The following is a 17,841-nucleotide window of genomic DNA, read 5'->3' as shown; positions in this document are numbered from 1 at the left end:
GACAGAGAAACTGTTAAAGGACATCTTGCCCTTTGATTCATGTGAGACAGAAAAATATCTAATATTTATGGGTCTTCAGTTTTTCAGCATTCCTTTGGAGACTCCTTTCAGAGTTTGCTTCCCCTTCCCAGGGATACTAAGCATCTGCCTTCTGAAAACTGCTCCTTCTTAGTGTGATGAGTTTAGCAGTTGGATAACAAGATTTGCACCACAAAAAAAAATACCCTGTTGACAAGTAAAGTATGAATTCAGATTCATTGCAATGCCTGTGTTGTGGCTAGAACAGCAAAATTCATGACTTCACCAGCAAGAGGAAGCTTCCTACTGACACATCAGCAATCGTATCATTTTAATGGATTTTTTTGTTTGTTTGTTATTTGGACCATGTCCTGCAAAATGATTGGTTTCTGTACATAACATATTTTAAACACAGTTGGTTATCAAGGGTTAACTTGGTTAGTGGAACCAAAGTGAAAGTTTTAAAATACTGCTGCCATGGAGAGCAACTGCCTTCAAAGCGCCTATAGCATATGTTATTTTAAAGAGCACTGAAACAATGTCCTGGTTTGAATTATTTTTCTTCACAGTACTTCTCTAACTTTATTGCCAAAGAAAAGACTTCCAGAGCCAATTTTTAATCTTAATTGTACCAGATTCAATCTGGAATATTTCCCTTGAAGTTAGTTACACCAGATTTACACAAAGCAGAATCTGGTCCAGTTTCCACATCAGACTCTTTCTCAAAAGATAATTTAGGTTAAAAAACAGAGTATCTGACTAGAACAGCCAGCAGTCCAAGGATCAAAACCTACCTACATGCTGCTGTATCCCCTGTTCTTCAGCTACACCAGCGCTTCCCTGTTAAGCCTGAGCTGTAGCTTCACATCCATGGCTGCAGGGAAGGGACCTATACCTGCATTTTCTTCTCATCTGACTTTCTTGTTCCTCCCTCTCCAACCACCTTGCTCAAGCATATAAATGAGTAGTCTAAAGGATTGTCAACAGCAGACAGGGAGATGAACATGGAACTGAAGCAGAAATTGCTCCCTGCAGAATTAGGTGAGATACAGAAAGAAACCTGGTGACTTCAGACAAAAGGGGAAGCCCAAACAGTCTTTCATCTAAGTGACAGAAAACAGAGGAACAGTTTCCCCTGACCTTTCAGTGTGTCAGTCCCTCCTGTCTCTCCACTAAAGAAAGAAAACTGAATGTGTGGGCTTCAGCCACTGGCACTCTTGAAACGGCTTTAGGTGTGATTGGCACCAGCTGTATTTCTTCCATCACAGATTAGGGTTATAGAACTAACCTCGATCTTGTGTCTGAGTACAAGAAACACACAGCACTGCAAGAAGAATAACAATGTGATTCACACCTCCTGCCAATGCACCTCCAGCACAATCCTGGTACATAAAAGTAGAGTGAGTAACTGAATCAGATGACTAAGAGGAATGACTAAATTTGTTTCCAGCTCTGGAGCTTTTTGATGACTGTGTCAACATGGGTGCTGATCCTTGCAGTTCCTAATGGTAGATTAGGGTTTGAGCTGTTTTGGAAAGTATCGGGTGAAACTCATAACCTCCACTGTCTCCACACAAACCCCAATTCTGCAAGCTCCTAAGAGGCATCGATGACTTTCCTTATCCTTTATCCTTGAGATGGGGGAGACTCATGCTCAGAATCTCTCTGTGCCACAGAAACAGAGGGATTGTGTTTTGTTTGTGATGGTGTTTTGGAGCATGAAACATCCAGGGAGGAGAGGGATCCTTTCAGAAAGCCAATTATAATTCAGAAACCTTGGCCATAGCTCCTGTTATTCTGCAGTAAATCATCCGGAAGGGATATATTGTTTATCACTAAGCATCAGAAGAAAACCTCTTGTGGGATGCAGCAGAAAAATGGCATCCAACATCTGGAGCAAGGGCAATTCAGGGTAGTCTGTAAACACACACATTGGATCTCCCCTGAATTTGGCACTTGGTGATGCTCAGCCTATCTTGGCTCTTCCGTGCCCATGGGAGGGATGTGTGGTGGATGTGGTCAGCCCAGGCATGGGCAGAGACTGACACTGACACAGACCAGGGCTGGCCCGTGCCCATCGTGTCAAGGGTGACAGTGACTATTATGTCCTGGGTGGCCTCCACACCGAGACAGCTCCCCCGTGCAGAACTCAGGGCTGGGTCCTCAAGCACAGCAGCCTGAGGGGGCAAAGCTGGTACTAATAGTAAATAGATGTAGAACCAAAGCATCCTGGTCTGGCTGCGGTTTTGTCCTGCTGTAATCCATTAATTGCTGCAGCTTGAAAGAAGAGAGGCAGCGATAATGGTCTCGGGAGTTATGAACTGAAATCAAACCTGGGCTGAATCAGCAGAGGAGGTGCTTTGATTTCAGAGGGAAAGCTTGCCATCTGTGGCACGGGAGGAATGGTCCTCCCTGCTTCACTTGCAGCATCCACATCCCCCGAGCTGCCGAGCCCTGCTCGCGGCGGCCCGAGGCAGGACAGGCTGGATCTGCAGGGATGAAGCCCTCAGACTGTCGGGGGTGGGCGGGAGGCCCCGAGCCTCACCCTCCGCAAACCCGCTTGATCCCTTCGTTAACACCAGAGCCGCCCCGGGGCGGGCTGGTCCTCGGCGGGGCCGGCCCGGCTGCTCCCGCGGGCTCCGGTGCCCTCTAGTGTCGCGGGCGGCGGCGACGCTGCCCGCGCACCTCGGCCGGCCCGGCGAGGGGCACCTCCGGGACCCCCCGCCCCGACGGGGCGGCGGCGGCGCCCGGGGCTCCCCGGCCCGGGATCTGGGGCGCCGGGGCAGAGCGGCGCGGCGCCGGCGGAGGGCTGGCCGGGGGCACAGCCCGTGTTCCCCTCGCCTTCTCGCCCCTGCACGGCGTTCGGGCTGCTTCTGGACCAGAGCAGCCTGTTCATCCTGCCCCAGTCAAAAAGTCAGCGCGGGAGCAGAAGGGAAAACAAAGCCTGTTTTTCATAGAATGAGGCTTCCACGGCTGTTTTGGCATCTTTTAATGTCAAGAGCCAAACGCAACAATGAAAGCAAAACAACCCGACGTTGTGGCAGCAGCGGCCTCAGTGGGAAAACGACGGGCACGGGGAACTACCTTAACCAGCCATGTGGGGAATCAAAATAAAGGTTGGGGAGGGCAGGCTGTGCAACGTTAGTTTCTTTTGTCTGGCTCCCTGTCCTGCCGGTGACACGGGATCCCTGCTATTCAGAGCCAAATTCTGTTGAGCAAACAAAATGAGGGAATCTGGTGTTGTGGAAAGAGGGAAAGAAAAAAACCCTCACCGAACAAAACCCCAACTGCTAGGACTGTAAATGCACACAGGGCCCTCCTGTGGGCAGCGCACATCTCCCGGGGGGCCGGGGGGTGGGTGTGGGTGTTGGCGATCCCCTGACTTGCTCCTTTTCTGCCTCAGGAAGCCCTCTCTGCCGTTGTTCTCCTCCCTCCGCGATAGATGCGAACGGAGATGTATCGAGACAAGCGATGAAAGGCCGCTCCGCTTTCTCCCTCTTTCAGGGGTCTGAGGGGTGTCTGCTACAGGCTGTAGCTGCTCCACACCGCGCAGGGGTTCCTGCTCCGAAAGGTAAAAGGGGCGAGCAGGCTGCGGCTGACCCCCCGCACCGCGCAACGTGGGTACCGCTAATCAAAACCAGACCTGCCTTCCCACCGAGACAAAGGGCTGCGGCCCCACGGCGGGGCTTCGCGCGGGGCCCGAGCCGGGGCACCCCTGCCGCCCCCCGCAGGAGCCCGCTGGGACCCCACATGGGCCACCTATCGGGCTGCCTCGTAGCCCCGGCCAGCTGAGCGCCGCCCGGCTCGCCCTTGGGAGACAGCCGCAGGAAAGGGCTCATTACTTGCAGCAAATTGGGACTTCTCCAGGGGAGGAGGGTGGGGGATGCTCGCAGGCTCCCAGCCCGCCTGGAAGCGTCCGAAAGCTGAACGAGCCGCCCTGCAAAAACACACCCCGACGGTGCTCGCTGCTCGGACCCTGCCGGCGCTGCGGGCCCGGGGAGGGACCCCCACCCCCCGGGGGCAGGTTGGCAGCATAAACAGGCGAGAGCGGCTCTAGCCCGGGCGCCGCAGTTTTGTTTAAGATGTGCGGCTCCCATCTGTTGCCGCGTAAACACACGCTAGCGGGATGCCTCATGCTCCAACTCTTCGGGGGAGGGGAAGGCGGGAGGAGAGGGGAGAGGAGAGGGGAGCCGCAGCGGTAAAAATCCCCCCACCCCCAGCCTGTCCTCTCGCTAACCCCAAGTCCCCCACGCCTCCCTGGACGGGACCCCCCTGCGCCACGCGGGGCGGTGGGTAGAGCTCTGCAGCCGTCCCGGAGGGTTTATTTTAGCTACCACCTCCCCTGCGCGGGCCGACCCCCCGGCACGGCGACCCTTCGGAGGGGGATCGGCCCCGCGGCTCCCGGCCCCTTGGCGGGGCGCTCCCCGCGGCGGCCAGCGTGGAGCCAGCCCTTGGCGTGGGGAAGGGGGAAGCCACGTCGGGGAAAGCGTCCCCGCTTCCCCGGGGGTGCTCTGGGTGACAGGACACCGCCGTCCCGGTCCCCGCAGAGGCCGTCGGGCACCCGCAGCGCCAGCCTGGCCTGGCAGGCAGCTTTGCCAGTCCCCCCAACCTCAATTTTTATTTTTCGCTGGGTCTTAGGAGATCCACGTGGAAGCCGTTAACGACCGCTCGATAATGATCGTGACAAAGGCATTATTCAAATGAGGCAGGTAATTACAACCAGAAGGCGCCGCCTCCCCTTTTGTTCCCTTCTTTTTGCGAGAGAAACTCTCGCATTGCATGCCGTTCTGACGGTACTTCGTCGGGAATCACCTCCACGGCCTCGCACGTTAAACCACGTACGTTCACGACAGTAAATTACGGGCCGAGCCCAGCAGGATCGCCTCGGAACTCACGGGCAGTTGCTGCCGCCGGTCTAAACAGCACATCTCCGTAGGGCTGAAATCTGCAGGAGCCCGCAGCTCCGACCCAAGTGATGATAGTACTTTTCCCTCCACAAATTAAGGGATTCAGGCTGCTACGTGCGCTCGCTCCCCCCCTCCCCCCCTTCCTCCAGGTAGAGTGTTCCAGGCTGCGGTGTGCTTTTTTTTTGCCCTGGGTTGGGTTGTGGGGTTTTTTTGTTGTTGTTTGGCCATGCTTTTTGACTCACTGGGAGCCTGTTGTTTATTCACAAGCATTACGGTATCCTGTTAGCATTCCGACCAGGGGCTGCTCACAGATTTGACTCCGATGATTTCCTGGAGGAACATGTGGAAGCAATAGCGGGGTTGTGCACTCAGCCGAGCCGGGGATGCGCTGGTGGCGGGCGTGCAAGGGGCCGGGAGCCCCGCCGGGGACACTGCGGGCCCAGCCAGCAGCACCTCAGCCCGGGAGCGCTTTCCAGGGCAGCCGGTTCTGGTTTCTGCCCCCGCCCCCCCGGGGCATCTTCGCTTCGGAGGTTTATTCTCCTTAGGAAAGAGAACAGGCACTGTATGCTGGCGCTCGCCTCCGAGAACGAACTTCTCTCTTGTTTAATACTGAAAGGAAAGAAGAGGTGCGGGGTGTGTGTGTGAGCCTGGGAGCGGGAGCAGCCCCGGGCGCAGCGCTGGGCCGGTGCCCTCCCCAGGGGCCGGCGGGCGGGCAGGGCCTCCCCGCCGCTCCTTTCCTGGGGCTGCACTGCCCCCTCTCCCGCGGCCGCCGCATCGCCCCGCCGGCCCCGCTCGCCTCCCCGCCACGGAGCCCGCCGCACCGGGCTCCTGGCAGCGCCCCGGCAGCTCCCCCGGCCGCCCCTTATCGCCAGCCGATAGCGACGGTCAACAAAGCAGAGATAGCCGGTGCTGGCTCCCCGGAGGGGATCAAAGCTCCGTCTGGAGCGTGTTCAAACAGGAGGGACGCGGCCGTGCGCTGCCCCGGCCCCCGCAGGCACCCCCGGCCCGGGCGCTCCTGGGCGTCGCGCTGGGCAAAGCGGAGGCAGAGGATGAGAAGAGCTTCCTCGGTGCCGTCGGAGCAGCGGGGCTGGGGGGGCTGGCTCCTGGCGAAAGTTACCTTTCGTTGCGTCTTTCATTCATAAACGTTAGTGAGTCGTCTCTCCCCCTCTCTCCCAGTGCCTCCCGCTCCGGGCTGCCTCACGGCCGTCCGTCCAGCTCTGGAGCCCGAGCCGCAGCTCGGCAGTGTGCAAAGGACACGAGGAACCCGCGAATTCGTTTCCAGATCCAACTGCCCATCCATAAACTCACAATGTGACCGTGGACGCCGAGCCCGGCGCCCGACCCACCGTCCTGGAGGGTCTGAGGAGAGAAGACTCATTCATGAAATTGGGAGCGCTCGGAGTTTTTATGAAAGTTTTTTGGGCTTTTTTTGGGGGTTGTTTTTGTTTTTTATTTTCTCCCCCTGCAGTGCAAAACTCCCCGCTCCCCCCTTTCCTCCCCCTCGCCCCTGCCATATGGCTAACCTCCCCCCTCCCCTGCAAGGCTGCTGAAATCTGGAGGCAGAGGCTCGCCCCCCTGCCTGCGTAAGAGCCTCCCGTCGGCGCGCCCGCCTCCGGCCGCGGGGCTGGGGGCGCCGGGCGAGCCAGGGCGGCTCTTATTCTGAAGGGGCCGGAGGGGGGCTTCATTTCCTGACAGCTATTTACTTAAAGCAAATGATTAGTTTTGGAAGGATGGACTATAACATTGAATCAATTACGGGACGCGGTTTGTGAGACCATTACAGTCGGATCGGGAGGGAGGGCGAGCGGGAGGGTAAGAGCGCGGCTGAGCGGGGAGAGTCACAAAAGACGTGGACATATTTTGGATATTTTACAATCTGCAGGACTGGGGCTGCGGATTATAAAGGAGAAGGTAAGAGGTGAGGGGCAGTTTCCCCACCTTTTTCTGTTTTTCACCTTTTCTCCCGCTTTTTTTCCTCTCTTTAATTTCTTTTTCTTTTTCTCCTCCGTTTATTTGTTGTTGGTTTGGTTTTGTGGTTGTTTCTTTTCTTGCCCTCTTTCCCCGACGCTCTGAGCCGGGCGGGGAGCTCCCTCCCGCGGGGCGCGGACGGCGGGGGGCGGCGGGCGCGGGCGGCCCCCGCGGAGGGCAGCGCGGAGCCGGCCGTCGGGGCGCGGCGGCGAGCGGCGCGGGCAGCGCTAATGACAAACACATTGGGACGGTGGGGGCCACCGCTCCGCATTCCTGCCGCGGGGGCGGGAGCGACCCTCCGGGGCTCCGCGGGCAGCGGCGGCGTCCGCCCAGGGGGGACGGGAGGACGCGCACCGACAAAGCAAGCGGCTCCCCCTTTTCTCGCATCCCTCGCTCCCTTCACCCGGCTGCTCTCCCGTCCCTTCCCCCACCCTTTGTTTTTCACCACCTTTCCCTCTTCAGACCCCCCTTCCCACCTCACTCCCCCTGACCGGGTAGCCTAAACCGCCCCGAGATCTCGAGCGGGGGCGCGCACACAACCCCCTCAAGGCAACCCGAGCGCGATCCCTGCGCGCCCCGTCTTTTTTTAAACGTCTCAGCAGAAGGGAAGATGCTGAATTTAAGCAGGACTGGTACCTGGAGCCCTTCCAGCTTACAGCTCCTTCTCGCAACGGGAACGCCAGCCCTGCCGCATGCCCCGCCGGACTGCTGGAGCCCACCGCCCCCTTCCCCGGGGGAGGGCAAAGCCTTCGCGGCCACCGTTTGGATTTTGTCAAGCGCGGAGGCTGCAAACTTGCCAGACTCTGCCAGGCTGGAGTCCCCTGGAAAAGTCCTAGGAGCAAGTAGGAAATGGCTTTTTGGCTCTCCGCGGCATTGCTCAACATTTTTGGACGCGGACCCCGCGGCCCAGGAGCCGTTCCAGAGAACAGGACTTGAACAGCTTTTTCTGGAGCCAGCAGCGACAGCTCTAGCGAGGCAGCAGCAGCCCCGGGGCGCAGCCGCTAGCCCCGGGGCTTGCCCACATCCCGCCGGGAGGGCGACCGCGGCGCAAAGGAGGGGGCGATGCCCTGGCCCCCGCCCGGGCCGGGGGCACGTTTCCAGCTCCCCTCGACGGCATTTTCGGCGCGTCTCTTGCAAACGTTCCAGCTCCCTGGCACTCCTCCGGGGCCCAAGGCTGCGCGCCCGGGGCGGAAAGGGCATCGCCTTGGTCGCAGGGGGACCGACGGACCCGTCCCCAGGGCTGCGGGCACATCGCTTTCCCTTGGTCCCACAGCTCTGAACAGGGGCACAACATCTGTCCCCCGCCGAGACTCCCGCCCCCTCTCCAGACCCCGCACCCTCGGGGTCCGCGCCTCGCCCGACGGAGAGGGCTGGAGAAGAAGCCCCGGATGGCAGCGCCAGCAGAATTAGCCAGCCCCGGAGGGGAGCACGGCTTCGCTCTGCCCCCTCCGTCTCACCTACCCCGCTTTTCTTTTTCCCGGCTACCTCGCATTAAAAAAAACCCCAACAAATAATACCGCTCCAGCTTGGCAAAGGCTTTCCTATTGTTTCCCAGACAAACAGCGAAGTGGCTGGGAGTTGCCATCTCTGCTAGGTTTGCTCCGCGTCCCGGGCAGCCTTTGATCCGCAGCGGCTCCAGCCGTCGGGCTCCGCTGAGGGGCCGCGGCCCGAGGGGGAGCCCCGGCAGTGTCACTTCACTGCTCCCTGGGGGCTGCCGCCAGGGCTCCCCGCGGGCAGGCAGGGTCTGGCAAGCGCCTGCAGCCTGATGGGGACTGGAGAGTGTCAACATACCCCCCTCCCCCCATTCCCACCCCGGTCCCAGCTGGCTGTAGGTGGCCTGCTGTCTCCCCGACAGGGCGCACCAGGGGAAGGGGGGCAGGGAGGCTTGTTATACCCTCGGCATCTCCCAGGGCCGATGCAGGGCCCAGCTGGGATCCCTGCTCGGCTACCTTAATTCCGTGTCCCTGGATGGGGCAAGAGACGGGATCAAAGCAAGGAGACGGGCATCAAAGGTTCCTCTGTCATTGGCTGAACAAAATCTGAACTGTGGAGTCCCGACTTTTAACTCTGGGTTTAGAAATGCTAGGGAAAGATCTCCCAGCAAGGGTCTTCGGCTTTAGCTTCTAGTTAACAAAGAGCATTTTAGAAAGGCCCTCAGCTAAACAGCAGTTTAGCCAACCTCGAAGCTGGAAAAAAAAAAAAGTTTGAAGAAAAATGAGACCGCACAAAGCACTGGGATTTAGGAGTCCACAAGCAAACCAGCTCCGCTCTCCCAGCCTGCAGGCGCTCTCCTGCTGCTTTAAAATGAGACCCCTTGTTCTGGTACTGCTCTCCCGGCACCAAGGGGCAGGAGGTGTGCCAGTCCGGCTGCCATTGGGCACTGGGGCCATCTTCCCTGTTATTTGCTTGTTGATGTATGGGAAATCTTCATGCAGCTGTGAGGGTAATATATAGGTATGCGGTTTCAAGAAAGCAGGAAGTAATAAATATTTTAATAAAATACCTCTCGGCAGTACTACAGTATCGAGCTAGGATTAGAGTACAGTGTATATAGACAGAAAAAGTCTCACATACCCCAGACCTTGCTGGTTATTTCCAGCTATACCGGTTGGTCTAAAAATGAGGGTGAAATGAATAACCTTATGCAATCCTCACCTTGCTTGCGTCCTTAGTTCAATTCATGGCCACAATGGCACTACTTCTGCAAGTGAACCCTGAAAATTTTAATAAAAGATGTTTGCTTTGCCTGTTTTAAAGACCAGTGAACTACTTCTGAGAGGTTATTTTTCCTGGTGGTGGCAAGAATTGCTGATAATTTTGAAAAAGCAAGCACGCAAGCAAACAATCCTTTCTCTCCCTCTTGCCTTGCTCTCCTGCTTGACTCATCTTTTTCAGGCCAATAAAGATTTGGGCACCCAAGGGAAAAGTTTGCAACAGCTAGGCTTCCCAGCTCTTGTGGTCAACAGAGATGGATTGTTTTTTCCATGCAGTGCTTCTGAGCACTTGAGTTGGGATCTGGGGTGTTCTTTGATTTGATCCCGAGAACCTAAGTGAGATGTTATTCCTTGGAAGTGCCAATCCTTCTGTCTGTTTGCTGAGACAGTCTGGAAAATCCTCTTTGGACTGAGGAGGGGAAATTCAGACTTTGCAAATTTCCCCCCACCTGTAGCTCCTAATCTGTCCTTGAAGGTTAGGCTGCAGAATTGGGGCTGACTAGTAGGCTTATTGGGTAGCAGCCATCACTGTGTGTCCTGCAGAGCCTGAGGTGCTCTGCAGGACCCCAGCACTGGGCTAGTCTTGGTGCATGGTTATCCCTGTGTACAGGTTATGATGGATGCAAATACTTGTAAAGGGGTGTGGAGAAAGCCTTATTTGAGAAGAATACTTGTCAGGTTTTTTCATTGAAGAAAGTTTGTTTTGTTGTTTGAGCCCTTCCCCAGAGAAACCTTCAGACCCATCTGTTAGCACCACAGGGCAGCTCTGTTCTTATGGAGAGCTGAGTTTTCAATTTGGTAATTGAGAACCGAGAAATGTTTCAGGAGGTCCTGTCTGAACTTTTACGTTTAGCTAGCGACATATGCTGCAAGGAGGAAATGTTCCCCTCTTTTCTTGGGCTGGCCTTAGCTCTTCCTGGAAAATATCAGTCTTCCCAGAAGGACAGACTGCCACTCTGACAAAATCACCACTGAAATTATCCAGCCCTTTCATAATAAAGATAATCACATCACTACGTGCCAGTATTTGCAATCCAGCTAGTGTCTTATCACATATGTAAATACAGAGCAATAGGGACCAGTTGTTGTTTGTTTGTTTTTTTTTTTTTTGTTTGTTTTGTTTTGTTTAAATAGGTGAACTCGCATGGAATTAAAATGTAAGAAATCGGAATTTTAAGTTGGTAACAGGAGAGCCAGTCTATATTCCTTCTGCTGCGCTGGAGACTAGCGTTGTCTTCTGCTCGACGTTTGGCTCACTAATGTGAATCAACATTGCCATCCAGTGGCCAAGAGGGCGAACTGCAGTGACCGGGTAGCTGGCAGGAAATCAGTCTGGTAGTCTCCAGTTTTCTGGCAGATGGGCTAGTTTTCTGTCTTGAAAGAGGTCTTTGTTTGATTTATTGCGGTACGAAAAAATATATACCGTTGGCTCTTCTTGGTCCACCGCCGTGCTTTCTCTCTAGGTCGTGTAGAGCAATCACCTTAGGAACATCAGCATTTTCTGAACACCTATTTCCACTGGATTTCTGGATACGTTTTTACTTTGTCTTCTGTGGTGCAGTCAATGAAACCTTTCTTGGTAGGAAGCCAGTGCTTGGCAGTGAGTGTTTGGAAGGCTGGTTCCTTGCTGTTAACAGTTCTTCAGGTGTTATTTTCCTGATTTTTTACCACTAATGCACCCAAGAGAGATACTAGGATTTCAGTCAGATCTTTCAAACCCCAGGGGTTAAAATAGATGCAATGGCTGTTTTATCTTGGGCAATCAGCCTTCCCTGCAGAGAGTATGGCAAACCCCTTGTGGCATCATCTAGCTTTCACTATACATGCCCATGTTACTATTTTAGCTAGCAGTGTTCAAGGTATGCAAGGAATGAAGATTGACTCAAACTTAAGTTGTATGTGTGTTGTCAATACTGGGCTTCAGCTTCCATAAATCTACTGGCTTCAATGAGGTTACACCAACTTACGGTTTGATGGAGCGGTGGTAGGAATTGAACCTGATGTATTTATTCAGGGCTGAGATTTGGGTGGTTTAGGACAAAGAGGACTGCTCTGCCATAAGGAAGGTGGAGAAGCCAAATATAAGTGCATAGAAAATTCATTGTTTATAAATAAACAAAAGCACGTGAATTGTACCTGCTTGGTGTTGTGGGAATGAGTAAACTCTCTCTTGCTCACATGTGTGAAGTTGTACCGGTATTAAATCCTGATTCTGGCACTGACGTGTGAGAATATGCTGGTGATGGGACTCCAGCGTGCTCAAGTCAGATGCATGATCTAACTAAATCCAGTTCAAATACATTTTGAATACAGATGATGGTGAATCCTTAGTACATTCTGTCTGTCACAGTGAGGAAGTGTTGCCCTGGGAGTTGATGAGATTAATGGGTCATTGAGGAAAGATCAAAGCTTTGGGTTGTGAAAGAATAGCCAGATGGAGAAAAGAAATTTAGTTAGGTCCTTGTGTTTTTAAACTGCAATGGTAGATTGAGGCACTCAGCTCTTACTGATTTCTATGGCAGCCTAACCAAGACAGCAAATTCAAAGTAGCACTTTGGAAATGTCATCACGTGTACTTACAGCAGTGTAGTCACGGGGCTTCAGTCTTCACCTGCACAGGTTTGGCCCTCACACACAGAGCTCTGCAACAGTGCAAGTCCACTTCAGCAGAGATTCTGCAGACTGGTGTACAAAAGATGAGCTAGCTTTGTTTTTTCTCCTTCTTGCTGCATCACTTGCACTGAATAGTCTGGAAAAAACAACATGGAAGGGGGAGAGAAGGAAACTTGGCAGACAGTGGGGTAACATTGTCTTGTGGATGTTGGGAGGCTAGGAGTCAGACCAATAAAGCAGACCATGGTAAGCCTTTAAAGATTTACAACGGGTTACTTTATCAGAAAAAATTACAGGATATAAATGTGATAAAAATGAGTAAGGATGCTGAAACCGAGGGACTTCTTTGATGCCCAAGAGTCTGTTATCAGTGTGAGACAGATACATAAATACATGGCAATTATTGCTAATTGAAGAATCAGGCAAAATGCCTCATCTCTGCTGGAATGTTGTCAGCTGAATTTCCCAAGTTGTTTGTACATGTTTTTGAGGCTGGTAGTTTGTAAGTCTTCTAATCCTGCTTCTGAGACATTTTTTTGGTTATGTTTGATTCAAGTATCAAATACTTTTTGCTTTGCAAAGGCGTACTGTCTGCTCTGCACGTTGCGGAAGGACAACGGGATAGTTCAGAAACAGCCCTTGGCATGTGAGCATTTAACTCCCATACGGCACTGGCATAGTCATAATAACTAGATGCACCTACGTGCTTTCCCATCTCAGCATCAGGAACTGAATACGAGAGGGTGAATAGAAACTCTCCAGAACCTTGGAAAAGTAGTCCCTGTCTTGGCACATCATCCTTTCTTTTACTCCTTGGTGTATGTTTCAGATTAGGGGCTCTTCCATGCAGTCTTTTTTTAATCTATATTGGCTTTGGGCCAAATCCAGTTACTATTAAAGCCACCAACAAAATGTCCATTGATATCAATGGGAACAGGGCTTGTAGGAGCTCGTCCTTTGGAAGTTATCTAGCAGGCTACTTGAGGGTTTTAAGTAGAAATGTCATTAGATGGTACAAAAATTGCACAGATGCTTACTGCCATTGTTGCCTCTTCAAGACTGATGCTTTAGGATTATGTGTTTGAAAGCTGAAATTAACGCATGTGATCTATGACTCTCCATGCTGTTTGGGAGAGGAGATGCTCTGCAAACGGCAGTGCTGGTCTACAGTCTATCATGGATTTATTCCATTAGAAAATTTCAGCATATGTTTCAAATAGCTTGTCTCTTGATCAAGGGAATTCTTGCTAAATAAGCAATAAACACTATTGTATTGCATTGTATTCAGTAAGCTATATATATATACATATGTACAATGGCAAAACAAAAATATCACTCAGGATTGTACTATTTGTAATAAAAGTAGCTTTAAATTATGATTTTTCTCCCACAAAAGCTACTTGCAGCTGAAAGGTCAGATCTTAGTGCATAAAGCCAAGGCAGGTTGCCTGTGAGGGTGCTGCCTCTGTGCAGGGGTGTTTCTGTGGGCTCGGCGCCGGGGGCTGCAGTGGGTGTCAGAGCTGCTTGCAGGCTGTTGGGAAGGGGGATGCACCGGGACTTGGCTCCCTACACTGCTGGTGGAGAGAAGGGGCTGTGGTGCCTTAGCTGTGTTCCCTGTGCCAGTGATGTGCCTGTGGCCACATGTACCTCGTGGGAGGTGGTGGCACGTGTCTCGGCGAGCTGTGGGTGTGAGCCGGGCTCCCCGGGCCATTTCTCTCTGTGGCACCATGCAGAGTGTCAGGAAGCTGTGCCAGGGCACTGCAGGAGAGGGGTCCTGCAAACTCTCATGCCATTGTCAGTCCATTAACTGGCACTCTTTTGCCTTCTCCTTTCTGTTCCAGTTGTTGGTAGCTATGGGTACTTCCCCACGGACGTTCCTGATCCTGGCATGCTTTCTCACAGGTAATGTTCCTCAGTCCTCTCCACCTCTATCCCTTCATAAATTCCTATTTAAGCTTGCTTTCATTGTGTCCACAATAACAAATGCCAAACGGTTGCCGGCTGGCTACAAACTCAGTTTTTCTGCCCTTCCCTTCAGTAGGCTACAAGACCTACTGAGAATGCAGTGCTTTCGCTAGCATGTGCCGACCACTTTGTCACCCCTACAGCTGCTGTAGCCTCCTGCCCGGTTTGTCCACCTGTGCAGGGAAAGTGACCCTGCCTGCCTCCAGCTGTCCCAGCCCTGTCCTAGCCAGGGTTTCTCCAGCAGCGTGTGCAGGTGTGGCTGCTTCTGTGGCCCCCCTGCAGCCCCCGTGCCACACCACCTCACCGTGCTCACCACAGCCCCCTGTGTGGGCTCCTTGCAGCCCCCCGTGCTGCACCACTTCACCGTGCTCACCCCCTGCAGCCCCCCATGCCGCAGCACCTCACTGCTCACCACAGCCCCCTGTGTGGGCTCCTTGCAGCCCCCCGTGCTGCACCACTTCACCGTGCTCACCCCCTGCAGCCCCCCATGCCGCAGCACCTCACTGCTCACCACAGCCCCCTGTGTGGGCTCCTTGCAGCCCCCCATGCCGCACCACCTCAGGGCACCACCTCAGGGCACCACCTCACACCACTTCACACCACCAGCTCACCCTGCACCGCGGCTGCCTGCCCAGCTGCCCAACATCTGCCGAGCACGTGGGTTGGGAGGGGAGGGCAGGGCAGGCCTGGCCACAGAGCGCCAGACACAGCAGGGGCCTGCAGGCTGAGATAGCACGTGCAGGGCTGAGAAACGGGCTTCAAAGACAGTCTGGGTTCCTGCTGCTGGTTTATTGCACAGAGCCCACTGTCACGCCGTGGGCCTAAGTGCTTGTTTATCACGAGCTACCCTATCTGTTTTGTACGGGTCATTTGATAGACTGAAACAGCCAATCTGTTTTCCTGGTGAATTCCCTGGGTTTTTTTTAGCTTGTGAATCCTCTAATTTTCCTTCTGGGAGTTGGACCTGCACCAGCCCACCTACAAATTACTTAGGCTTGCAAATCTGAGGCAGTAACTGGAGACTGCATCTGAAAACCACCGCCACCTACAACATCTAGTTCGGTGAATTACGGTTTTATTTGGCTATAAAATTTTTGTAGATTTTGGTTAGAGGTAGACCTGATGCACAAATTTTTGTTCTAAGCCCTTGCTGCTGCCCTTTGCAGAAATAGAAGCCAGAGGTAAAATGCAGGTGTTGTTTTTGAGAAGTGGTTTCTAACTTTCAGTTGTGAGCTTACTAGAATACTGACAGAACTGCCGCTTTCCCGCTTTCCTGACCATTGCTGTAAGGAGCTGTGAGATGCCCGTGACCCAGAAGCCAGCCAGCCTGTGGGATTCACCGGTCTGCAGCACAGGCGTGCCCACATTTGGGGCTGGGAAGCTGCGGTGTGTCTTGGGAACCACCTCTGTCTTCAGCTCTGTCTTCACATATTGATTTGACAAACAAGTGAGCAAGAAAACACTTAACATTTCAAAGGGAAGCCGTTTGGCATCCATTGGGCAAAGCTCTGGCTTTTAAGGAGGGCAAATTTCCTGGGACCTCGGCACATCTGAATGGTCAGGAAAAAAGCTGCTCTGGATACTCTGTGCTTTCTTTCACTTCCCCATGCTGAGGCTGTTCTGTGTGTTCATATGATATTTATTTGTGTTTCTTTGCAGGACCGTTCCTAACATTTTGCCAGCTTCCTCTGCCGACTATTGTTCCCAATAGGAATGAAATGGTGGTACAGCTGAATTCCAATTTCACGCTCAAATGCTCTGGAGACAGTGAAGTGAGCTGGCAGTACCCAGTGACCGAGGGAAGCCACAGGATAGACATTAGACATGAAGAAAACAACAGTGGCCTCTTCGTGACGGTGCTCGAAGTAGGAAATGCCTCGGCTGCTCATACGGGCTTGTATGTTTGCTATTATAACCACACTCAAGTGGAGGATGGGGAAGTGGAAGGGAAGGACATCTACATCTATGTGCCTGGTAAGTGGGGGTGCCACAGCCGTACCCAGAGTTTTGGATGGGAAAGCTGAACAGTGGGTGGTCAGAAGAGGCATATTGGTGGTGGCAATTTGCTCTCACAAGAACATAAATGACCCCAGGGCCATTTCCTAACGTGTAAATCCTGACCAACCCCTGTGAGCCTATGGATGTGTTCCTCTTCCTTTCTATTGATTTTCACATTTTAGGTAAGAGTTTCAGTTCTCAAGAAGAGGGATGAATTCACAATTTCAGAGCTGAGGTCTTCTGACCACCAGGGACTGGGTAGCAGACCTTGGTGGCCAGGTCAGCTCTGCTGTGGGAGCATGTCCAGCCTTCAGGTTTGTCTGGCCTCTAGGGGGTGATTAACGTCGATGCCAGTCCTTTCAGGGGTGACTTGGGTGGATGTTTTGGGATGTGTACTGACCAAAGCAGTGCCATGTCTTGCACACCGTTGCAAGATAAGGAAGGCCATATCTCGTTCTTAACCTGAATTAGGCTTGAACTGAGAACTGGAAAAAGCTCATGTGTGCACAGGGCCCGGGAAGAGCAAAGCAATGGAGACATCTTGGGGGTGGCTGTCACAAGGGAGGGTGAAACGAGAAGTGTTGTTGCTGGCCAGTCTGACGCAAGATTAAAAATATGGTGCTAGCATGCAGTGCCCTGTAATTTTCAAAGCAAAACACAGCCTTCCCAGGCCCTGCGCTGCCTTTTTCTTTAGTGGTGGAAAATCTGTTGGACCTTGAAAAAATGGCATCCCTTCTTTTCGGAAGGACCTGCCCCCAGCTTTGCCTTCCCACCTCCTTGTTCCAACTGGAAATCTGTTTAAAGGCATTCCACACTATCCATGGGATGAAGATCTTTATTGTCATAGCTGAGAAAGGCACCAGAGGCCGAGCCACAAGCGACAGCCTTTGTAAAGCCCTGTCTGGAAGTTTCCTTGGCATTGGCTGGGGTTCAGGGGATAAGTGACACAACGGCAGGGCCAGGAAAGATCGAGCCAGTCGATTTGCAGTAAATATTTTGAACAGGAAACAAAAGAGAGAAGAAATTGCAAATCATCCTGCAAAACTGTAGTATGTTGTGAAGAAGATGATGTCTGCAACTACAAGAAAGACTGTGGAAGGGGAAAACATCAGAAAGCAGTAACAGGACTTGTTTTAAAGGCTATTTAGCAGTGGCATTAAGTCTTTTACGTTCACGATATGTGATTTGAGGACAGTGATTCTTCCAAGACTTTATTTCCATTTCCCACAACGAATGTGAAGTGTTTGTGTTCATTCTTGCAACAAGATGTTTCAGCAGAGGCTGCAGGCTTTGGCGCATGTATCTTGATTTCCAAACAGCTCTAACCAAATCACCAGAAGATGTTGTTGCTGTTAAGCAGTCTTGCAACTCGATCAGTGAAGGACTATAAAGGCAAGAGATGGAAGATTTCTTCAAGAGTGCTTTTTGGTTTGGTTTTTAAAAGCCTCTAGACATCAGCCTACCAGATTTTCAGGGCAGAGACACCCTGTAATTTTTTCCACTCGCTAACCATCAAGATGTCATAAATGCAGAAACATATCCTTTTCTCCAAATTATAGAGAATGTTTCTGTTCCCACTATAAACTTTGTCTTTACAATTGTTTTTCCTGCAATGAATTAGGAGGGCAATGGGTGGCAGCAACCCACTTTAGCCAAGG

At 52.6% G+C, this 17,841-nt stretch overlaps 1 protein-coding gene and 1 long non-coding RNA gene across 3 annotated transcripts in view; one reads left to right on the top strand and one right to left on the bottom strand.

Moving 5' to 3' along the window:
• Positions 1-4,693: 4,693 nt before the first annotated feature.
• On the bottom strand, positions 4,694-6,432 carry LOC130146645 (uncharacterized). Its single transcript, XR_008820969.1, has 2 exons — positions 6,043-6,432; positions 4,694-5,534 (listed from the first exon to the last, which is right to left on the bottom strand). It is a non-coding gene; the product is annotated as an uncharacterized LOC130146645 (long non-coding RNA).
• Positions 6,433-6,700: 268 nt separating this feature from the next.
• PDGFRA (platelet derived growth factor receptor alpha) overlaps positions 6,701-17,841 on the top strand; it is a 35,508-nt gene continuing 24,367 nt past the window's right edge. The window contains exons 1-3 of one of the 2 annotated variants that reach the window (XM_056332848.1): positions 6,701-6,836; positions 14,062-14,122; positions 15,845-16,159. In XM_056332848.1, the coding sequence (XP_056188823.1) occupies positions 14,074-14,122; positions 15,845-16,159 (364 nt within the window). In that variant the 5' untranslated portion in view covers positions 6,701-6,836; positions 14,062-14,073. Of the gene's footprint in view, positions 6,844-14,061; positions 14,123-15,844; positions 16,160-17,841 lie in introns of both variants that reach the window. The other variant, XM_056332855.1, reaches the window with a different exon arrangement.

Source organism: Falco biarmicus, chromosome 1, assembly GCF_023638135.1.
Source record: "Falco biarmicus isolate bFalBia1 chromosome 1, bFalBia1.pri, whole genome shotgun sequence".
NCBI classification, from domain to species: Eukaryota; Metazoa; Chordata; class Aves; order Falconiformes; family Falconidae; genus Falco; species Falco biarmicus.
The sequence above is the reverse complement of the archived record's forward strand: the minus strand, read 5'-3'. Positions and strand labels throughout refer to the sequence as shown.